The sequence below is a fragment of the Schistocerca serialis genome, chromosome 7, assembly GCF_023864345.2.
Source record: "Schistocerca serialis cubense isolate TAMUIC-IGC-003099 chromosome 7, iqSchSeri2.2, whole genome shotgun sequence".
NCBI classification, from domain to species: domain Eukaryota; kingdom Metazoa; phylum Arthropoda; class Insecta; order Orthoptera; family Acrididae; genus Schistocerca; species Schistocerca serialis.
The window spans coordinates 43229611-43253613 of record NC_064644.1 but is presented as its reverse complement, the minus strand read 5'-3'; the positions used below and the strand labels follow the sequence as shown (position 1 = coordinate 43253613).

The 24003-nt window shown below is 44.8% G+C and overlaps 1 protein-coding gene across 1 annotated transcript in view; it reads left to right on the top strand.

Annotated features, from left to right (window-relative positions):
- The window catches only part of LOC126412506 (toll-interacting protein-like), a 65302-nt gene that overhangs the window by 11212 nt on the left and 30087 nt on the right, over positions 1–24003 (top strand). The window contains exon 3 of the mRNA XM_050082134.1: positions 15480–15613. Coding sequence (XP_049938091.1) covers positions 15480–15613 — 134 coding nt within the window. The remainder of the gene's footprint in view (positions 1–15479; positions 15614–24003) is intronic.

Sequence of the window (24003 nt, the reverse complement as noted above, 5' to 3'; positions counted from 1 at the left end):
AACAGGTGACTGGGTAATGCGTAATTCCCAGCCGTGGGTCGACAGATGAGGTTCACACGTACCCCCTGGTACAGGCCAGGCCCAGGGAGGGGTGATTACCTGAGCTGTAACCTTAACAAACTGCCAATTGGTCCCTCCGTCAGGTGTTTGGGAGGGATGACCTGAGGTGTGAACAATCACCTTAGGCGGGTGCACCCCCTTGTGAAGGGGGACACCAGTTGGAAGGAGCACACCACCGGAGACGCTGGTAATCGTGGGGATTTCCTCGCGGTGAGTCAATCATCTTCCTACTGATCTTCTACAAAATGTAAATGCAACAAGGCTAATGATTGCAAGACTCTTCCCGCTGCACCACGGTTCCTCGTGATCTCACATACTGAAGGTGGTCAGTCCTTCGCCGTGGTAAATCCGTTTATTATTCAGAAAGGTGTAGATGCAATTGCTGGCTCTGTGAGATTGTGCTCTCGTTTATGGAATGGCATTTTACTTTTGGAGACCACTTCTGATTCTCAGGCACAACACCTGCTTGCTGCCTTGCTTTCCATGATTACCCTGTTCGTGTCGAGGCCCACAGAACTCTGAATTCTTTCCGTGGTGTAATTTACACCACACTGCACGACAGTCTAACCGAGGCCGAAATACAATCTTACCTCCCAGATCAGGGTGTCATTGCCATCCATTGTATAATGAAAAAGGTAGATTCCTCCTTAGTGCCCACCCACACTCTTTTCCTCACCTTTGATAGTGGTGCTGCCGTCCAAGATCAAAGTGGGCTATGAAATTATCACCGTCTGGCCATACATTCCGAACCTGATGCGTTGCTACCAGTGTCATCATTTTAACGACACTAGAACGTGTTGTTGACAACCAGCCAAATGAGTCACATGTGGTAGGGATGTGCACAAGGGTGACTGTCCACCTCCTTCTCCCCGCTTTATCAACTGCAATGGTGGCCATGCCGGTGCCTCTTGGGAGTGCCCAGTGTTATCTTGATGAGTGGGCTGTTCAGGAGATCACGGTAAAGGAAAAGGTGCCTTATCCAGTTGCTCGCAAGTTACTGGTTAGTCGCAAACCCTGTGTTCTCCCATCTGGTATCTATAGTTCTTGTTACCTCTTGCTCCATGAAGGACATGGCCATGCAGACATGTGACCTCCAATTCAGCTCTGAGGTCATGAAATCGCCCAGTGTCAAGGTAGAATCACCATCCCCCCGTCCAGCTGTGCAACGAGCTGTCAAACTCTCATCTCAAGGGACAAAACCACCAGCTACACAACCGGTAGGCTGGAAAGGACAGGAGTAGTACTCACGTGAAGACTTCCTCTGTCCCTCCAGCTAAACAACACCCCAGCCTTCATCTACCCAGGAAGGCTCAAAGAAGTCCTCCAAAGGCAAATGGTTCCCTCCTTTGTCACCTTGAAGTTCCTCTTCAATGGTGTTGGCACTTGATACCTTAGCCTGCCCAGCCTCCGTGTCGCCGGTTTGCACCAACAACCGTTTTTTGGTATTGGACTCCATAGTCCGACCGCACAAGCAAGCAGGTGCTCTGTGGACTCCATGGAGGAGGATCCTCCTGCTTCTGTGCCCTGTAGTAGCGCCTCTTCCCCAGCTGTCACTCGGCAGCCGCTGAGGTGACACCCCCACGTCTGTTCATCATGACTTTCCTCGAATGGAATGTTTGCGGCCTGCGGTCCCACAATGAGGATTTACGGCTGCTTTTAGTGTCGCAGTGGCCTCTTGTACTCTGTCTTCAGGAAACGAAATTGCACCCTATGACTACTTTGAGCTTTCACATTTATTACTGATTCATTTTGACCTTTCCCTTGAGGTCGGCCTTTCCTCTCATGGGGGCGTAATACTGCTCATACGGGATGACATTCGTAGTCAACCCATTTCGCTGACTACCAGTCTTCAAGCTGTGGCAGTTTGCCTTTTTCTTCCCCACCTGAATTTTCCCTCTGTACTACGTATGTCCCTCCATCATATGCTGTCACCATATCAGACTTCCTTCAACTTATTTGGCAGCTACCTCCCCCATTTTGGCTACTCTGTGACTTAAAGCACATCATCCCCTTCGGGGTTCTCCCAGGACCTGTCAGAGATATGCTCTCTTGGCTGACCTTCTTAACCCCTTCTGCCTTAACACTGGAGCACCCACTTTCCCTTCCGACTCCTCACACAGCTATTCCTATTTGGACCTATCCCTGTGCATTGCCCAACTTGCCCATCGTCTTGAGTAGTCCGTTCTTCCTGACACCTACTCGAACAAACATTTCCCATGTTCTATCCGTTTGCGTTCCCATCTGCGTGCACGCCTAAATGGCAGTTTCCTAGGGCTGACTGGCAGCTTTACTTCTCCCTGGCGACATTCAAAGAAAAAGATTTCCCCTGTTGCGACCAGATTGAATATCTCAGCAACATTATCCTTACTGCTGCAGGACATTCCATCCCCTGCATTTCCTCTCCACCACGTCGTGTCCCAGTCCCTTGGTGGACTGAGGCATGCCATGACGCAATTTGCACACGTAGATGTGCTCTCCACATTTTTAACTGCCACACTATGCTGGCAAACTGTGTTCAATATAAACAGATGCGTGCAAAGTCTCGTAGTGTTCTTTGGGATAGCAAAAGAGCTAGCTGGATTTCATTCACTAGTTCTTTTAACAGTTGCACACCTTCCTCTGCCATGTGGGCCAACCTCCAACAGCTCTCTGGAACCAAGATCCATTTCCCAATTTCCGGCCTGACAGACACTGATGATGTCATCGTGGACCCTATTGCTATCTCCAATACCTTGGGCCGCCATTTTGCAGACTTTTGAGCTCTTTCCACTATCACCCGGCCTTCCTCTATCGGAAATAAGCGGAGGAAGCTCAGGTGATACCCTTCTCTTCTCTGAATCGCGGGTGCCACAATGCCACCTGTACTATCAGGTAGCTAGATCATGCTCTCAGTTCATCCCGATCCTCCACCCCAGGGCCAGACACCATCCACATTCAGATGTTGCAGCACCTTTCTCTTGCAGGAAAGCACTTTCTGCTTAACACATACAACCGCATCTGGGCAGAGGGCACTTTTCCTGGACACAGGCATGAAGCCACCATCATTTCCATACCTAACTCAGTAAGGACAAAAACCTTCCTTCTAGCTATCGCCACATCTCTCTTACCAGCTGGGTTTGCAAGGTGAAGGAACGTATGTTTCGTGCCCAGCTGGTGTGGTGGCTCGAGTCTCGACATTCACTTATGAATGCACAGTGTGGATTTCGAGCACGTTCTGCAGTTGACCATCTTGTTACTTTGTCCACCCATATCATGAATGGTTTTCTGCAGACATCCCAGACTGTGGCTGTGTTTTTCGATTTGGAGAACGCCTACGACACCTGCTGGAGAACTGGTATCCTCCATACTCTTTACACATGGGTCTTCCGTGGGTGCCTGCCCTTTTTTCTTTGGGCATTTTTACAAGACCAAGTTTTCAAGGTGCATATGGGTTCTTACTTGTTGGACACCTTATCCAGGAAAATCTATTTGCCCCAGGGCTCCAACCTGAGCGTCGTCCTCTTTGCTATCGCCATTAACCCTATAATGGCCTTTCTCCCGTTCGGCATCTTCAGCTCTCTTTTTGTAGACGATTGTCGCGTCTATTGCAGTTCTCCATGGACCTGTCTCATTGAGCAGCGTCTTCAGTGCTGTCTTGATCGTCTTTACTCCTGGAGCATCGACAATGGCTTTCGCTTTTCCCCTGACAAAACCATCTGTATGAATTTCTGGTGGCGCAAATGGTTTCTCCCACCAGCAACTTGAGCCTCTTGCCCTTCTGGTTGTTGAAACTATGAAATTTGTGGGGCTCTTGTTCGATAGGAAACTTTCTTGGTCCTTACCTGGCAGCCCGCTGTACGCGGTCCCTCAATCTCCTACGTGTCCGCAATGGTACTTCCTAGGGTGCTGATTGAACCACCCTCCTTCATTTGTACCAGTCCCTTGTCCATTTGAAACTTGACTATGGGTGCTTTGGTTGTGCGCCTGCATGACCATCCCTCTTACACCGTCTCAACACTATCTACCATCATGGCATCCATTTGGCCACGGGTGCCATTTACACCAGCCCGGTTGAGAGTCTGTATGCTGAAGCTGCTGAACTACCATTGTTTCACTGCCATGATTTTCTCCTCAGCAGGTATGCATGCCGTTTGTCTGCCATGCGTTTACACCCCTCCTATGCCTCCTCCTTTGATGATTTCTCTGATTGCCAGTATGGGGCTCATCCCTCTTCTCTGTTACCTTCTGGAATCCGCTTTCGCCACTTGCTACAGCAGCTTAACTTCACACTACCTGCAACTTTCCCAGTGGGTGTGAAATCTTCACCACCTTGGCTCCATGAAGTGCCCCATGTTAATCTTGGCCTTCATTCACTTCCTAAGAGCACTACTCCAGCCTCGGTCTATCGCCCCCAGTTTCACGACCTTCGCATGGAACCTCACGATAGTACCTTTGTATATACTGATGGCTCTTGGACTAACCGTGAGGCCAGATGTGCCTTCGTCATTGGCACCCTTGTCTTTCGATATTGGCTTCCGGCACATTCCTTAGTATTTACAGCCGCGCTCTTCGCCTTGTATCAAGCCGCGGAGTTCATCCGGCGACACAGTCTTTCAAATTGTGTCCTCTGCTCAGACTCCCTCAGTGCCCTCCAAAGTCTACATGCCCTACATGCTCATCCCTTAGTGCAGTGGGTCCAGGAAAACTTTCACTTGCTCACTCTTCGTGGAGTCAGTGTTGTGTTTCTGTGGCTCCCTGGTCACGTCGGTCTGCCAGGAAATGAGGCTGCTGACACTGCTGCCAAGGCTGCAGTCCTCATACCTCAGCTGCGAGTACCTATATTCCCTCCGATGATCTCTGCGTTGCTGTCTGTCAGGAGGTGGTATTCCTTTGTTCCTTTGGCATCACCAATGGTCCTCTCTTTGCAAGAATAAGCTTCGGCTTATTAAGCCTCTCCCAGCGTCTTGGACAACCTCCTCTCGGCCCTCCTATTGGGAGGAGATTATTTTAACTCGGCTGTGTATTGGGCACTGCCTTTTTAGCCATTGTCATTTGCTAAGTGGCACTACCCCACCACATTGCTTCCCCCCCCCCCCCCCCCCCCAATTTTAACTGTCCGCCACCTCCTGCTGGAATGCCCTTTGTTTAACAATTTACATTCCAGCTTGGGTTTGCCATCTGATTTATGAGCCTTTTTAGTGAATGACAAGTGGGCTGTCAACAATGTTTTACTTTTTATTTGCCAAAGCAATATGGCAAAGGCCATTTAATTTTTAGTTTCAGACCTCCATTTCTGTATTGTGTCTTTTTTTAGCCCTTTTTCCACATGCCTGTTTCTAGCTGTCTCCTATTCTGCCCATTGGGACTGACACATAGTCGTTTAACTCCTCTCCGTGTCCGTGTTCTACAGTTTTGACTTGGGCGCGTATGACCACAGTTATTTTTTGTGCCCTAAAGCAAAACAAAACAAACCTGAATGCCAATTCCAAGGCACCATTTGAGGGCCTCTGCTTGGACCCTTTCCTATGGTTTGAGTCTCTCCTGCAGAAATGCAGGTTATGCATTTCTATCGTCGTCTCAGTCCACCCTGCCCCCAGAACTCTATTTGGCTACCCAGTGCTTTGACATTGTTGCACAGTCCAATTTTTTGGCAGCCGCTTTATTAAATCAAACTGACATGGTGGCTCCCTATTCATCAACTAATGACAAGATGCACATGGTAGCTGAATGCTCTCTGCTTCCTTGCCACACCTCTTATAGTGTGGATCTTGCTAGTCTTTGTAGTTACTGGACCCTGGTCTTGTCTCGATGGGACTACAGGTACCAACTGTTGCCCACATAGGCAATCACCATCCAGTGACTTCGTCGTCATCCAACTTTATCACATTCTTTTCGCATATGAAGAGCATCACCGCCCTGACACCCACTCTTGGGTGAGATTATCAGTGGAATGCACATCATAGCCCTCTGCTGGGACCTCCATGTAGCTCCTGTCATCATGAAATCTCCACCTATTAAATTTGAAGGGGAAAAAATGTTTCAAGGATAGTGTCTCACAAAATTTGTGCAGTCACATCTGTATTTGAAGAAAGGAAAAAAAAATTGAAGACTTAAAACTATAGCCCTTCCCCTCAAACCCCACCCCCTTTTCCTTCCTACCCTCTAAAATGCTAGGTAAAATGGGCTTTATTAGTGAAAAAAATGGTCTGCCATTGACTTTTTATTCACTGTATATGTTATCTTTGCAGACATTCCTTTTGTAAGAAAGGGTGAGCGTTACAAGTATAGCAGATTGCGACATAATGCACACTGATGGAATGCACAAAGCCTACTACACACAGTACTCAGTGTCATCCTTTTTAGGATCTGGGCCAGATCATGATCAGGATGGGGTTGCAGTTATTTTCTGTAGAGGGCAAAACAACATTTATCAGTCACTGTTAATTATTTTAATCCGTATCTAAATTTGTGTTTAATCCATTCTATGAAAACAGACTTTGGATAGGTAACTACTGAGCATGTTATTCTAAGTTTGACTCGGAAGTACTCACCCATCACAGTAGGGTCAGGAAATGGGTCAACGGAGGTGTCCGATCCCACCCATTGGCTTTGACCCGTGACATAAGGATGTTCTGGTGTGTGATGTCATGATGGTGCTGAGTTTAGTTTATGAGTGTGTTGTGTTTGTAGATGCCGTCTTGTTGCGCTTGGTGATGTCCTCTGGTGGTGGATGTATGGTCTGTGTGTTATGTGGTGTATTGGGTTCATTTGGGTGTCTGTGGTTGAAGTGTGCATTTATCGGTTGTGACTGTTATAGAAGAACAGAACTTAGTTTCGTTGAGTTAAGAATTAAGTTTCCGTTGTGTTTGTTATTGTGGTGTCGTTTGATGTTATTGGTTTGCTGTTTGTCGCGCGGTAAGTAATTTAATCCAGTTTGTGGCTTCTTTTGTTAGGTATGGATATGACTTCTAAGTTTAATAGTTCGCGTCCTTGTGCTGAAATGGGAGACAATATGCTGTCTGTCATTAAGTTTCTGAAACTTTTTGGGCTTGTGGCGGAGGTAGTGAAATGCGGCGTATGCAAGCAGAATATGCGAGTTGGGGGTTTGTTTTGGTGTGTGTGTGTGTGTGTGTGTGTGTGTGTGTGTGTGTGTGTCATTGGGGTGGCTGACTTAGTTTGTAGCGCCGGAACTTTTTTGTGGTAAGTAGTTGTTTTTTGGGTCTATTGTTTGTGTGTTATGATGTCCGCTGGGGTTTTTATGTGTTGTTGGGTCGGCGTTATTTGCTGCATGTGTTGATGGTTGATGTTTTGGTATCGGCATCTGTGGTTGATTTATGTATCTTAGGGGACCCAATCCCGTGGGGTATAACACGGAACCCTTGCCCAGGGTTACGGGTGAAGACCTTAATGGCAGCCACGGCGGAGAAGGAAGACTTCGGAACGGCATAGCTGGCAGATGAGGCAACCCTCCTTTCTGGGGATTAAATGAGAAGGGAACCACTGCCTTGTGGTGGAGGAGAAACTCCAAAGGCTAAGGGAGACAACCCCAACAGAAAATCCTTCCTTGCGTTAGGCCTAGCAAGCCAGTAGGAAAGTCTTCATATATTGCTTTCAAAACACAGACGAGCCTCGGAACGAACCACTTAGGATTTGACCCCACTGCTTCTTCAAGTACTGGTGCAAATGATGGGAGACCTGATGATATTCATCGGGACAAGAAGATGAAACCAACTGGACTAAAAAATAACCTAAATATTGGCACCCTTAATATATTAACCCTCAGTGGAAAAATGGAAGAAATGACAGATGTATTAATAGAGAGGAAGTTGGATATATTGGGATTAAGCGAAACAAAGTGGAAGGGAAAAGGTGAGAAGAATTTGAGAGGAGGAGGAAAACTGTACTGGAGTGGCAATAACAGGTGTGGAAGAAATGGTGTGGCAGTGATGGTGAATAAGAATGGACAAAGCTGTATTGAAAATGTGAGATGTATATCAGACAGGATCTTAATCTTAAACCTGAGATTCCAAAAAGAAACACTAAAAGTAATCCAGATTTATGCACCTCAAGTGGGATGTAGCGAAAGATGGACTTTGAAAATGTGTTAGAAAACCATATAGAGAGTGCTAATATAGTGATGAGAGATTTTAATGCACAGGTAGGCAAAGACAGAAAGGGATTTGAGCAAGTATTGGGATGTTTTGGATATGGAGGCAGAAATGAAGAAGGGGAAAGACTCCTGGATTTGTGCCAGAGGAATGGAATGAAAATAGCAAACGGCTGGTTTATGAAGAGAGAAAGTCATGTTATCACCAGATACAGTTGGGATGGAAGAACGAAGAGTGTAATTGATTATATTCTAGTAGATAGGGAATGGGGAGAGAAAGTAACAAATGTGAAGGTAATTCCAAGTGTGAGTGCAGATGGAGACCATAGATTACTGGTGGGGCAATGGAAAATGAATCAGTGTGTGAAAAATAGAAAACAGAAGAAACTGATGAGGATACGGGATTGGAAATTGAAGGAGAGTGAATGTGCTGAGAAGTACAGAGAATTAATAACACAAAAATTTCCAAAAGAAGTTTTCTGCGATGTAGAAAAAGAATGGAGTTTATTCAAAGACACTTTAGTCGAAGCAGCACAAAAAGTATGTGCCAGAACATCTGGAAAGGAAAAAATAAGACAGACAAGTTGGTGGGATGATACCACAATCCAAGCAGTTAGAAGAAAAAATGGAGCATGGAGAAAATGGTGGAAAACTAAAAGTGACGAAGACCATAAAAGATATTTAGAGGAAAAGAAGTAGTGCAAAGAAATGGTGGAAACAGCAAAGAAAAAGGCATGGGAAGAGTTTACAAAAAAACTTGAAGAAGATGTGAAGAGCAATAAGAAAATGTTCTATAAAATGATGAAAAATAAAAGGGAGGCGTCTGAAGTACCAGTAAAGATAGAAACAGAGGACGGTACCATTATTGAAGATCCAGGGAATATAAAAGATCTCTGGAAAGAACATTTTAAGAAGCTGTTAAACGCTGAGGAGCAGGTACATGAGGAAACAACAAATAATGAAGAAATTGAGAGAAGTTGGGAAGCAGAATTAGGACAAATTACACAGGAAGAAATGGAAAAAGCTGTGAAGAAGATGAATGGAGGGAAAGCCCCAGGACCTGATGAAGTATCAGTGGACATGATAAGAGCAGCAGGTCCAGTGGAAATGCAGTGGCTGTATAGAGCACTATCAAGCGTGTGGAGAAATAGTAAAATACCTCACGACTGGAGAACAGGAGACATTGTTCCCATCTTCAAGAAAGGCAATAAAAGACTTTGTAAAAACTACAGAGGAATAACCCTCATGAGCCATACAGCCAAGATTTTTGAAAGAATTTTACTAAATCGAATAAGTGAAAAGATAGAAAAGGAGTTGAGTGAAGAACAGCATGGGTTTAGGAAAGGAAGGAGCACGATCGACCTGATATTTTCTATCTGTCAACTGATGGAAAAAAGTTGGGAGTATAACAAGAGAGTGATAATGGTTTTTATAGACATAGAAAAGGCATATGACTCAGTTAACAGGGAAAGACTCTGGGACGAACTGAAGAAGATAGATATAGAAGATGGATACATTAATGTTATAAAGACAATGTACAGAGGCCACAATTGTAGAATTAGAACACCATTGGGGAACTCTGAATACTTCGAAATAAGACAAGGACTTAAGCTAGGAAGTATTCTATCTCCTGCGCTTTATAATGTTGTGATGGAAGGAATGAATAGGGCAGTTAAAGATATAGTAAAAGAAAAAGACAAAAAGATGATTTTTGCAGATGATATGGTAATATGGGGTGATAAAGAGGTAGATGTACAGTTACAGCTTGATGCGTGGAAGGAAATAATGAAAAGGTATGGATTAAAAATAAATAAAGATAAGAGTGAAGTAATGGTATTTGGAAGGGATAAAGGAATCAACGGAAATATTACCTTGAATGGAGAACCCCTCAAAGTGGTAGAAAGTTTCACTTATTTAGGGAGTGAAATATCTAGGGGTGGAAGAATATCTAACGAAATTAATAGGAGGTTACGGAAGGGAGGCAATTTCTACCAAACAATAAAACATCTGATTTGGAATAATGAAGTTTCAGAAAGAGCAAAACTCCTTATGTATAAGAATTATTACATCCCTATTGTCACCTATGGTGGAGAAACATGGACAATGACAGAAAGGGACTGGAGCAGACTGCAAGCAGGGGCAATGAAATTTCTCAGAGCAGTTAAGGGAAAAACAAGAATGGACAGAGTAAGGGATGTAGAGATTAGAAAGGACCTCAAACAAAAAAGTATGAGAGAAGAAATTGAAAGAAAGAGATTAAGATGGTATGGGCATGTTAAGAGGATGCATGGGCAGAGACTCCCCAAAATTATGGAAGAACTAAAGATGGATGGGAAAAGACCTAGAGGGTGCCCAAGAACACATTGGAAAATGGGAGTGAGAATATCTGTTGAAAGGAGAGGTGTGACCTGGCAGCAAGTGGAGGAAGAAAAGTGGTGGGAGGACTGAGCCAAATGGAGAGGACTCGTCAGCACCCAGACCCGGCAGTAGCTGAAGCGGGATTCGGATATAGATAGATAGATAGATAGATAGATAGATAGATAGATAGATAGGGGACAGACTCGATTTCAATTTTTTTGGTATCGTCAGTTGTATTTTGAGCTATATAGGTCATGGGAAGTGACCGATTCCAATTTTTCCTCGTAGCTGTGTGTGTTTTGGTATCGTGAGCTGCTGTTGACCTGTATAGCTCAAGGGAAGTGTCGGATTCCAATGTGTCATAGCTGTGTGTTTTGGTATTGTGAGCTCCTGATCTACACCTCCACACGGTAGAGTGTGGGCAACGTCACTTCATGTGATGGCTAACGTAGACAGGGACTGAGGGACGACCGGGATAAGTCATCATCCCAGTATTTGCTGGACAGGACTCCCTCTTGCCCTGGAAATGAGAAATCATTTCCGAAGGCGGAAGAACCAGCTGATGGTCAACGGCATAGGGTGTGGAAGACAATGGGAAACCACCGCATTAAAGAACTATGGTTATCCCAAGCATCAGCAGTAAACCATGTCAATATCTTCTGTAAAATTTTCCGGAGATAAAATAGTCCCCCAATCGAATCTCCGGGTGGGGACTGCAAAATATACAGACAATGTGAAGGAAAAGAATCCCAATTTTAACATAGCCACTTGGAATGTGAGAACACTGCTTCAGTGTAGCAAACTAGAAAATGTAAAACTTGAAATGGAATGACTGGAAATCGATATCCTAGGCATATCCGAGATGAGATGGCCCCAGCCACGTGATTTCTGGTCTGGAGAATACAGAGTCATTCACACGGGAACTGACCAAGATAGACCAGGGATGGGAGGAGTTGGAATAATTCTGAGGAAAAACTATGGCTCGCGTGTCAAGGGAGATGTGCAATATAGCTCTCAGATAATACTAGTCAAACTTGATACTAAACCAAAGGACACTGTGATAATACAAATGTACATGCCAACATCCAAAGAAGAAGATGCAGTCATTGACGAAATATACGAAGAAATAAGTAGTGCGATGAGAAATGTTAAGGGAGATGAAAACTTGATTGCCATGGGGGGACTGGAACGCGATTGTGGGTGAAGAACTGGAGGAAGGAATTGTTGGCAAATATGGGCTTGGAAGAAGAAATGAAAGAGGAGATCGACTTATTGAGTTCTGCTTGAGGAACCAATTAGTTGTTGCAACCACACTTTTCCAGCATCACAAACGAAGAAGATACACATGGAAGGCCCCTGGAGACCTGAGAAGACAACAGATTGATTACATTCTAGTGAAAGCACGTTTTAGGAGCCAGATAAAAGATTGCAGGAGCTATCCATCTGCAGACATAGGCAGTGATCATAACCTGGTCTTGGTGAAAAGTTCACTGAGATTCAAACGTTTGAAGAAGAAGCCAGTAAAACTTAAATGGGAGCTAGAAAAACTGAAAACTGAGGGACTGGCAAAGCGCTATCCTCATGAAACAGATAAATTAGCTAAGAATTTTCAACATGGTGGAGTAAATGAAGACTGGGATCAAATTAAATCTGGTATATACAAAGCAGCAGAAAAGATAGTTGGAAGAACTGAACCCAAAAACAAGAGGAAATGGATTACAGCAGATATTATTGAGTTTATAGAAAACAAGAGATTATACAAAATGCAACTGATGAACAAGGAAAAGCTGAATACAGAAGACTAAGGAATTTAGTTAATAGAGAAGCAAGGAAAGCAAAAGAAAATTTTCTTGAAGAAATGTGCAGAGAAGTGGAAGAAAATATACAAAACGGAAGAACTGATTTAGCCTACAGAACAGCTAATCAATTTTTTAACAAATGTAAAACGACACTCTCAGGCACAATAGAAAATAAAGAGGGGAAAATGCTGTTTGGTGAAGACATGGTGAAGAGGTGGAAAGAATACATAGAGGAGTTGTATGCCGGGACACCTCTTTCGGAGGAAGTGATAGGAAGAGAAGAGCAAGTAGACGAAGATGACAAGGGAGATGACATTCTGCAAGAAGAATTTGACAGAGCTCTAAAAGAACTACGGGACAACAACGCAACAGGTATTGATGACATCCTTGCAGAATTAATAAAGAATGCTGGTGACAGCGTAAAAATGATGCTGCTTAAACTTATTAGGTCCATTTATAACACAGGAGAGATACCGACAGACTTCCAGAAATGTATCATTGTTCCTATACCAAAGAAGGCAGCAGCTACAAAATGCGAACAGTACCGAACTCTAAGCCTAGTATCACATGCTTCAAAAATTCTCATAAAAATAATTCTGAAGAGAGTTGAAGAGAAGGTGGAGGATATGATGAGTGAAGATCAGTTTGGTTCCAGAAAGGGATTGGGAACAAGAGGCGATTCTGGCACTGAGACTCGTTATCGAAAATCGATTACAGAAAAATAAACCAACTTATATTGCCTTTGTAGACATGGAAAAGGCATTTGATAACGTTATCTGGCAAGAGATGTTCAGAGTGCTGAGGAAAAGTGGAATAAAGTTTCCTGCTTTCTTTGAGTGTGTGCTTCAGTTTTATTTGGTCTGTCCACATTCGTTTCTTTTAATGTGTGTCAGCGCGCTGATGACCTCAATGTTGAGCACCCATAAGCCCCAACACACCACCACCACCACCACAAAGGCACCCCTGTGATACCCAGTTTCTATAGGAATGAGGTGGTAGTGATTAGGAACAGTCACCATGAACAAGAAGCAAATATTAGAAAAGGGTAAGACGAGGATGTGCTCTCTCTCCTGTTATATTCAGTGCTTACATCCAGGAAGCTATAGACCAAGTTCGAGAAACTATTGAGGTGGGAATCAAAATTAATGGGCAGAAGATAGACATGCTATGTTATGCAGATGATATTGCTATAGTCACGGAGACAAAAGAAGATCTAGAGGAAGTCCTCAGATCAATGGAAAAAATTCAATGCAATCAGTATGGAATGAGAATAAACAAGAAAAAGACCAAAGTGATGGTATGCAGAACAGGAGCAGAATATGAAACTCTGAGAATGAAAATTGGAAGAGAGGAGCTGGAAGTGATAGAGGAATTTACTTACCTGGTAAGCCAAATCACAAGAGATGGTAGAAACCGGAAAGAAATTGCGACCAGAATACAAAAGGCCAAAATTGCATTTTATCAGAGAAGGAACTTACTCACCAGCAACAACATCGGTCTGAAAGTAAGGAAACGTATCATGAAAGGTTTTGTTTGGAGTGTCGCCCTATATGGATGTGAAACTTGGACAGTTGGAAGAGAAGAGAGAAGACGGCTAGAGGCCCTGGAGATGTGGTGCTGTAGAAGGATGATGACGATCAGCTGGAGAGACAAAGTAACAAATGAAGAGGTGCTTAAAAAAGTACAGGAAACCAGATCTCTGTGAAGGCACATCCAAACAAGAAGAGACAAGCTTGTAGGGCACATCCTACGACACAACATCATTGGGACAATAGCAGAAGGAGCTAAGGAGGGAAGGAATCGGCGGGGGCGACCAAGGTTTATCATACATGCAACAGATAATGAATGACGTTGGATGTAAGACATACATGGAAATGAAGAGGAAGGCAGGCAGAAGAGAGGAATGGCGCTCTGCTGCAAACCAACCTCAGGGTTGAACACTAAAAGAAAGAGGAGGAGCTGCTGTTGACCTATATAGGTCAAGGGAAGTGTCAGATTGCAATTTTTGTTGTTTTAGGTGTTGGTTTTGTGGTATCAATAGTTGTGGTGTGATTATAATTTTTGGAGTGTTTGGTTTTTATTTTGTGGTATCAACAATTGCGGTTGAGCTATGTAGATGAAGGGAAGTGACCGATCCTGTCCATATTGTAAGTATAGCGGAATTTGGTGGCATTTTTATGTCATCATTTTGTGTGGTTTGGGATTGTAGTGTGTGTCTGTATGTGTTTATATTTAGTTTGTCCCCACCCAGAAACCCCCAATTTCCCACGCTGGTCCTGTTAGTTTGATTATATTTTTGGAGGGAGATGTGTTTGTTGGTTTTATATGTATTTTCATGTTTGTTGTCCTGTTTATGTAATAACGTCATAGGTGCCATATTGGAGACATTGAGAATGATCATTTCTGCCATACTGGTGACGTCATGGGTCAAAGCAGACAGGTGGAATTGGACACTTCTGTAATCCCTAGGAAATAGTACATTTACACCATTCAACCAAGTTGACTGTTATCTACATATCTGTACTATTATTGATTTGCATGTAGTTATTTTTGCAACGACACTGTGATGACAACATATGTTTGATGAAATTGCTTTGTTTCTAATTGAAACTAAAAATTTTTGTAGTGCCCCTCTGTTTCCAGCTACGAGTGAAATGAAGGAAGGAGTTTATAATATTTTCTTCATTGTTCTGGAAATAGAAATTTCATTCACATGAGTTTTTAGACTTTTTAGTGAAAGTGCCTTCTTCTAGGTATAATATCTATAGATGCAAAGATTGCTCTAACAACTGATACGAGTATACCTGAACATATTGTGAACAATCTGTTGGCCAGTCATATCACATATGAAATGACATGTATGATTTTTGGTGTAGTTCTGGATGAAACAATTAGGAAGCAGTATTTTTTGTTGACTGGATCTAGTACATCCAAGAAACAGTTTGTTTTCCACACAAAGGCTAGTAAAAATTTGCATCAAGTTATTAGTGGAAACTTAGTGTCATTGTCATTGATCAGTCACTTGCAATAGTCATTTTGTGAACTAAGCACATTCTCTTTGTAGTTTCATTACAGAGCCTAAAGTCAACTTCTAACATTAGTTAGTTGTGGATTTTCGTATTTATAAGACCTGCTTTTTGATGGAATTTAATTACTTCATTGTGTGTGTGTTCCAGGCAAAATTAGTTAAAAATTATGGAATGACTCGCATGGATCCTTATGTGAGGCTAAGAGTTGGCCACTGTGTGTATGAAACACACACTGATCCCAATGGCGGCAAAAATCCAAGATGGAATAAAGTTATACAGTGGTATGTATAGTGGTATTTACTATTTTACTGTCTAAATATCGGAATTGTGTCAGAAAGTTCCTGAAATTAATGGCAGGTTGATTGCTGGCAGTTGTCAGTCACCAGCAGAGGCTGCATACATGGGGTGGGAGTGGTTTGTAGCTGTAATCAGTTGAAGTAGTGACACTATAATCAAAACAAGATTTGGTTGTTTTTGTGTTACAGTTCATCCATTAGACAATGTAGGGAAGTCAGATTCTGTATGGTGTTGCGCAGTCACAACCGGATGCCCTGCACGTGTTGACAGAAGCCCATGGCAATAAGACAGTGAAAAGAATGCAGGTGTAACACAGATGTTTGTGAATGTCAGACAAATCCTAATTATGATCTCCATTGTAATCACATATATATTTGCAATGTCCATTAAAACTTTAAGTCCTTTGTCACGTGACATGGAAAAAAGACTTGCAAAATTGTATTCAAAGTTGATTTATTACATAGGACAGTCCACAGCATTTTTCTTGTTCCTAATACATGCACCAGGTTCATTTATGTAGGGCTCTAAAAATACTGCCTCAGGAGGAGGCGAAAGCTCTGACATCTATGGTGATTGGTCTTGTGGCAATGACTGATAAACATGGTAGCTTTTTGAAACAGTTTAAACGGATGGAGCATGCTATTAATTCCCTCTAAAGCAAACAAAAAACCATTTAAACAAATGGAATAAACACACATTTTTGAGGAAACAATAATTTTGCTAATATACATGGTGAAGCGAAATTTGCCCACTCGGGCTTCGCAGCACAACTCCTCACATGTCAACAATAAAAAAATGTTTGTCACAAAATTTCGGCAGGCAAGTACATCCGGCAGAAAAAGGATGTTAAAGGGTGGCAATCTGGCAACACTGTAACCTCATGTATGGTAACTACCTCTGTCAGCAAACATTAGTAGTGCCGTACAGTTGGTGCGATGGATAGAGTTTTCGTTTAGCATGGAGGAGGTCGATGGTTCGATCCTGGGTTGAGGCACATGTTTTTTATTTGGTAAATGTAGTCCAGGTGGTAAAGTATCTGGCATCTTAGTCGTCAACAGCAATTGCAGCAGATCCCCTACAAAACATTTGCACTTACATACTACAATCGTAGAAATGGAAGTTTGTTCAACTTTGAAAGAAGCCCTTTCCACATCGGGGGCATGAATTTATTCTCACCACTTCATCTATTAAATGCAAAACCTGTTTTCTTTGTACCCTCCTCTAATGGTCCTGTATATTAGTACCAACTGTTATTCTTGTGTCATTCAGGTCCATTACATTTTGTTAGTGCCTTACATTACCAATAGGACTAGTAACGTGCTTTGAGGATAATGTCCAAACTTGGTTACTATTTGTATGTGTTATCACCATGATCCCACTAAATATGCCTTTCAACGTTGAGTCTGGTAAACGTGTGCAGTTTAGTACATATCTCAATGCGTTATTATTATTATTATTATTATTATTATTATTATTCTATTGATGGGATTGTAGAAGTATCACATCTATTACCGTTAGACAAACAGTGTAATTAGATACTGAACATTTCACAATTAAGTGTCAGGATGAATCAAGCGGAACAATATCTGTCAGAGGGATAATGCACGCTAGGTGGAACAGTGTGCAGGACTGATAATGTGTTTATACTGTATGCGCTGTCAACCAGACAGGGACTATTTGCGAGAAGAGTAAGGCACCCGTGACAGTCTCCAGTGAACACTTATTGAATTTTCTCATTGAAAACCTCTAAACCAGTGTGGCAGATGTATGGCATACACAAACGGCAAATATGTGGATATGCTTGTGGTCCTTGGTGCATATAATAACTGGTGTGGTGTTGCTGCTCGTGAATATGCTCCTAGATACCCTCGTCGACACCATCCAGATAAAAATGTGTTTCGTCATTTGGAGCTCCGAATTCGGGAGTCAGGTTCTCTCCTTCCTCCATCGTGAACTTACCGCACTCCAGATACTGAGGAAGCTATTCTGGAGGTCACACACGAAGAACCTTAGAGAAGTACACGTAGCGTAGCAAGGTAGCTGTGTGTCTCGTAAAGCATGTTTGTTAATGTGCTGCATGAGCACGGACTGCACCCCTATCACTATGCTTTCGTAGCGAGCACGGGACCCCAAGCTAATGTGGCCCTCCTTCCTTTCCATGCTGCATACCTTCCATTTCCGCATCCTTCCCCATCCCCCATCTTCGCCATCCCCCCCCTCCCCATCTCCGCCTCTTTCCTTCCCTTTCTCCCCCTCTGGGAGTATGTTGTGCCTACGTCCAGAGATGGACGCTCAAGAATGTAACACCTTCTTCGTTTTCTCTCCTTGCAAGTCTTCATCCTTCCTTTGTCCTTCTTTTTTCCTTACCTCTTCTCTTTACCCTTTTCTCCGCTGTGGCGTTTGAGATCTCTCTTCTTCCCTTTCTTTGTTTTCCCTTTCTCTTTTTTCCTCCCTGTGCGTGTCTCAAGGCCAACTCACGCATTTCCATGCATAGCCGGTGACGGGGTAATGCGAAATTCCCCACCCCGGGTAGACAGGTAGGACAAGTACGTACCCCCTGGTAACGGCCGGGCCCAGGGAGGGGTGATTACCCGAGCTGATATCTTCCGAAAGTGCCGATTGGTCCCTCCGTCCGTTTGTCGGGAGGTGTGTTCTGAGTTGTGAACAATCACCTAAGGTGGGAGTGCCCTCAGAGAGGGCCCCCACAAGGGAGGAGCGTGCCGTAGGAGATGCCGGTAATCATGGGGGATACTTCCGCAATGGTTTCCTCATCTTCCGCTATGTCTGCTCACAAGCGTAAGGTCACTGAGTCTCAGCCACAGACAGTTCTTCCATCGTTGCCACAGTTCCTTGTTGTTTCTCGGTCTGCCGAAGGTCACGACTTCTCCACGGTCAACCCTTTCATTATTCAGAAAGGTGTCGATGCAATTGCAGGTCCTGTAAAGTCTTCTTCCAGATTACGGAATGGCACCGAAACAGTCAGTGTCCTCCGGGCACAAAAATTGCTGCGCATGTCACTGCTACACACCTTCCCTGTCCGGGTGGAAGCACACCGCACTTTAAATTCCTCACGTGGGGTCGTTTATACACACTCCCTTGACGGATTGTCTGACGAGGAAATTCAACACTACCTGTCTGACCAGGGCATAACGGCTGTTCATAAAGTCATGAAAAGGGTTGACACGAACATCGTTCCAACCCGTACTGTCTTCTTGATATTTGACAGAGTTCAACTCCCATCGAACATAAAAGCAGGCTATGAGATAATTTCCGTTCGCCCTATGTCCCAATCCCTACGCATTGCTATCGGTGTCAGCGGTTCAATCATACCAGCCAGTCCTGTTCCAACCCGGCCAAATGTGTTACGTGTGGCAAGGATGCCCATGAGGGTGCTTGTCCACCTCCATCCCCTCGTTGCATCAACTGTATGGGTGACCACGCTGCTTCCTCTCGAGATTGCCCCATTTTTAAAGACGAAAAACTCATTCAGGAAATCAGAGTGAAGGAAAAGGTGTCGACCTTTGCTGCTCGAAAATTATTCACCAGTCGAAAGCCCACTGTGCCTCAGACAGGAAAATACAGCACTGTCCTTGCCTCTCCTTGGCCAACAGAGGAGGCGGCCACGCAGACTTGTGATCTCACCTTTAGTGACATGGTCGTCAGATCGGCCAGTGCAAAGATCACCCGTTCGACCTCCCCACTTTCGCACTCTATGGCTCACCCTTCATCGGGTTCTGCTAAATCTCGAGCCCAAAAGTCAGACACCCGGACTTCCAAAAAAGAGCCTAATCGTGAAGATTTTTTTACGTACCCCAACTTCACAACCTCCTTCATCTAAACATCATGTTTACAAGAAGGCTAAAAAGAAACCCAGTTCCTCTCCTCCTCCGCCACGGTGTGTTTCATCTACAGCACCACCTGGCGTTAACTGCCTTCGGACGTCTTCTGTGTCGCCGAGGCGCACTGCTGGCGGCTGATCGCTGGTGGCAGGAGCTGCTCCTGAACAACCTATGGATCAGGATCTTCTGCCTTCGGCTGAGTGCCGTTCCACGCTGTCGCTCGCAAGCTTTGAGCAGTTGTTGAGTTGACGGCAACCTTGGTCACATTCTTCCATTTTCTGTCCACCCTATGTCCATTATCCATTGGAATATCCGCGGCATTCGAGCCAATCGGGGTGAATTGATGATCCTCTTATGATCCTACACGCCGGTCATCTTCTGTCTTCAGGAAACAAAGCTGCGTCCCCACGACCACTTTGTTTTCCCCCATTTTCAGTCAGTCCGATTTGATCTCCCCTCTGTTGGAGGCACTCCAGCACATGGAGGACTCATGATTCTTCTCCACGATACTCTCCATTATCACCCAATCCCCTTAAACATTTCCTTCCAAGCAGTCGCTGTCCGTCTTTCCCTTTCTGGATACACCTTCTCTCTTTGTACTGTATACATTCCATCGTCCAAACCAATGGCACGAGCTGATCTCCTTCATCTTCTTGGTCAGCTTCCACCCCCCTATTTGCTGGTTGGGGACTTCAGTGCCCACCACCCGCTTTGGGGATCTCCACATCCTTGTCCGCGTGGTTCACTATTGCTAGACGTCTTCCACCAAGCGGATCTTGTTTGCCTCAACACTGGGGACCCTACATTTTTGTCTGCCTCCACGACAAATTTCTCTCATTTGGACCTTTCGGTCGGTACTGTTCCGCTAGCTCGGCGCTTCGAATGGTTCGCCCTTGCTGATACACACTCGAGTGACCACTTTCCATGTGTCCTTCGATTGCAGCCACAACTGCCATATATGCGCCCGAGACGCTGGAAGTTTACGCAAGCCGATTGGACACTTTTTTCGTGTCTAGCGACATTCGATGACCGTCACTTTCCTAGTGTCGGCGATGAGATCACTCATATTACAGACGTTATTCTTACAGCTACGGAATGTTCAATACCATGCACCCCCGAATTGCCCCGGCGCCCCCCAGTTCCTTGGTGGAACGAGGCATGCCGTGACGCAATACCTGAGCGGCGACGTGCTCTTTGCGTTTTCAGACACCATCCTACTTTGGCCAACTGTATCCGCTATAAGCAGTTCCGTGCGCGGTGCCATCGCGTCATCCGCAATAGCAAGAAGGCAAGCTGGGACTTCTTTACTAGCTCACTCCATCCTTGGAAGTTTGGAGTAGGATTCGACGGTTATGAGGTGCGCCTAGGTTCTCCCCGGTCTCTGGGCTCACTATCACGCATGATATATTAGTGGACCCTGTCGCAATTTCTAACTCATTGGGTCAACACTTTGCTGAGATTTCGAGCTCTTCAAATTACCCGCCAGCGTTTCTCCCAAAGAAACGTGCAGCGGAAGTGCGACCTCTTGCTTTCTCCTCTCAAAATCGCGAAAGCTACAATACTGTTTTCTCCACGTGGGAACTCCAACATGCACTCTCTTCTTCTCGCTCCTCCGCCCCAGGACCGGATGGTATCCACATCCAAATGTTGCTGCATTTATCATACCAAAGTCTGTGTTACCTCCTTTGCCTTTATTATCGAATTTGGACCGACAGTACTTTTCCCAGATGATGACGGGAAGCTATTGTCGTTCCTGTTCCGAAACCTGGAAAGGACAAACATCTCTCCTCTAGCTATCGCCCCATTTCTCTCACGAGTAGTGTATGTAAGGTTTCGGAGCGTATGGTGAATTGCCATTTAGCTTGGTGGCTGAAGTCCAGCAGGCTTTTAACATCTGCCCAATGCGGTTCCCGAAAGCATCGTTCTGCAGTTGACCATCTTGTTACTCTCTCCACTTATATCATGAACAATTTTCTCCGGAAACGCCAAACAGTAGCAATATTTTTTGATCTGGAGAGAGCATACGATACCTGTTGGAGGACAGGCATCCACCGCACACAGTTCTCTTGGGGCTATCGCGGTCGGTTGCCTCTTTTTCTTCGCGAATTTATGGTAGAGCGCACATTTAAAGTGCGGGTGAACACTACTCTCTCCCGTACTTTCTCCCAAGAAAACGGGGTACCCCAGGGCTCCGTGCTAAGTGTTGTACTGTTTGCCATTGCCATAAATCTAATTATGGATTGTCTCCTTCCTGATGTCTCAGGCTCCCTTTTTGTGGACGATTTTGCGATCTGCTACAGCTCTCAACGGACCAGCCTTCTTGAACGATGTCTTCAAGGCTGTCTAGATTGCCTCCACTCTTGGAGCATTGAAACAGGCTTTCGCTTTTCTCCCAGTAAGACCGTTTGTGTTAATTTTTGGCGTCGTACGGAGTTTCTTCCACCTTCCTTACATCTAGGACCTGTCAACCTTCCATTTTCAGACGTTGCTAAATTCTTGGGTCTTATGTTTGACAGAAAACTGTGCTGGTCCTCCCACATTTCCTATCTTTCGGCTAGCTGTCTGCGATCCCTCAACACCCTCCATGTCCTGAATGGTACCTCCTGGGGAGCAGACCGAGTGGTGCTTCTCCGCCTCTATCGCTCCTTGGTGTGCTCGAAATTGGACTATGGAAGCATAGTTTACTCCTCTGCTCAGCCGTCTGTTCTTCAGCGTCTTGACTCTATCCACCACCGTGGACTACGTTTAGTGTCTGGAGCTTTTTACACCAACCCTCTGGAAAGCCTTTATGGTGAGACTGCTGAACCTCCGCTGTCCAGTCGGCAAGCTGTCCTTCTAGGTCATTATGCTAGCCATCTGTCTTCCATGCCTGCTAATCTGGCCCATGCCATTTTTTTTTTATGCCTCCTTGGATGTAGGGTATGCAGGCCGCCCTTCCTCCCTACTACCACCGGGAGTCCGCTTCCGTCAACTACTCCATTCTCTTTCCTTCCGCTTTCCTAAAACTTTCTTGACAACTTGGGGTACAGCACCGCCTTGGCTCTGTCCCCGGACCTGCCTGCTCTGTGACCTTTGTCAGTTTCCCAATGATGGTACCCCTTCACTTGTATATTGTCGGGCATTTTCTGCTCTATGTGCACAAATGAAGGAAGCCACATTTATTTACACTGATGGCTCAAAAACATCGTTTGGTGTTGGGAGTGCCTATATTGTTGGAGACACCCAAAAATCGATTTCGGCTTCCCGACCAGTGTTCGGTTTATACTGCAGAGCTTTACGCTGTTCTCCAGGTTGTCCAATACATCCGTCGCCATCAACGGATACAGTATGTTATCTGTTCAGATTCTCTCGGCTCTCTCCTCAGTCTCCAAGCTCTCTACCCTGTCCACCAACTGGTCCACCGGATTCAGGAATGCCTACGCTTGCTCCACTTGGGGGGTGTCTCAGTGGCGTTCCTCTGGATCCCAAGACATGTTGGTTTCTGTGGAAATGAGGCGGCCTCTATAGCGGCCAAGGCTGCAGTCTCTCTTCTTCGGCCAGCTATTCGCACGATTCCCTTCGCCGATCTACGGAGTGTTTTATGTTGTCGTGTTGTTCTTTCATGGCACGCACATTGGCCGACACTTCCCAATAATAAATTGCGGGATGTGAAAGCTCTTCCCTGTGCTTGGACCTCATCCTCCCGAACGCGTCGTCGGGAGGAGGTAATTTTAACTAGACTCTGGATAGGGCACTGTCTTTTTAGCCATCGACATATTTTAAGTGGCGATCCTCCCCCACTCTGCCCCCACTGCTCTCAGCTGTGGACGGTAAGACAACTTTTAATTGAGTGCCCCTATTTTACTCTGTTACGTGCCTGTCTACAGCTGTCGCCTGATATATCTTCCATTTTAGCAGATGACACACGCTCAGCTGATCGCATTCTCGAGTTTATTAGTGCCAGTGAGATGACGTCAGTCATTTGAAGCTCTTTTTGGGGACAACCAACCCCCTTCTATAGTGGTTTTTTGAGCTTTCCTTCTGTTTTTAGTTTCTCAAATTTTTTGAGTTTCATTCCCATTGCTGCTGGTTTCCAGTTTCGTTTTTTTTTTTTACCTTTTCCTAAGTCACAGACCGGGCGCTAATGACCGTAGCAGTTTTGCGCCTTAAAAAACTATGCTTTCGCGCAACACCTGCGTCCCACAGGTCGCCATCAGCAGATGCAATTCTGTGAATGGTTTCAACAAGAACAGGAAGCCAACGATAACTTAGTGAACACCGTAACATGTTCGGATGAAGCAGCATTCACTCGTGAGGGTGTCTTCAATATGCATAAAGCCCACCATTGGTGTGAGATTAACCAACACATCACCCGCAACCATGGATATCAAGTTCACTTTGGTATCAATGTCTGGGCTGGAATATTGGGCTACAGGTGTTTGGGCCCCTGCATGTTGCCTGACTGGTTGACTGCGTGAAGGTATCATGCATTCCTCTCAAACTATATGCCTGACGTGCTAGATGATGTTCCACTACATGTTTCAGCAGAGGATATG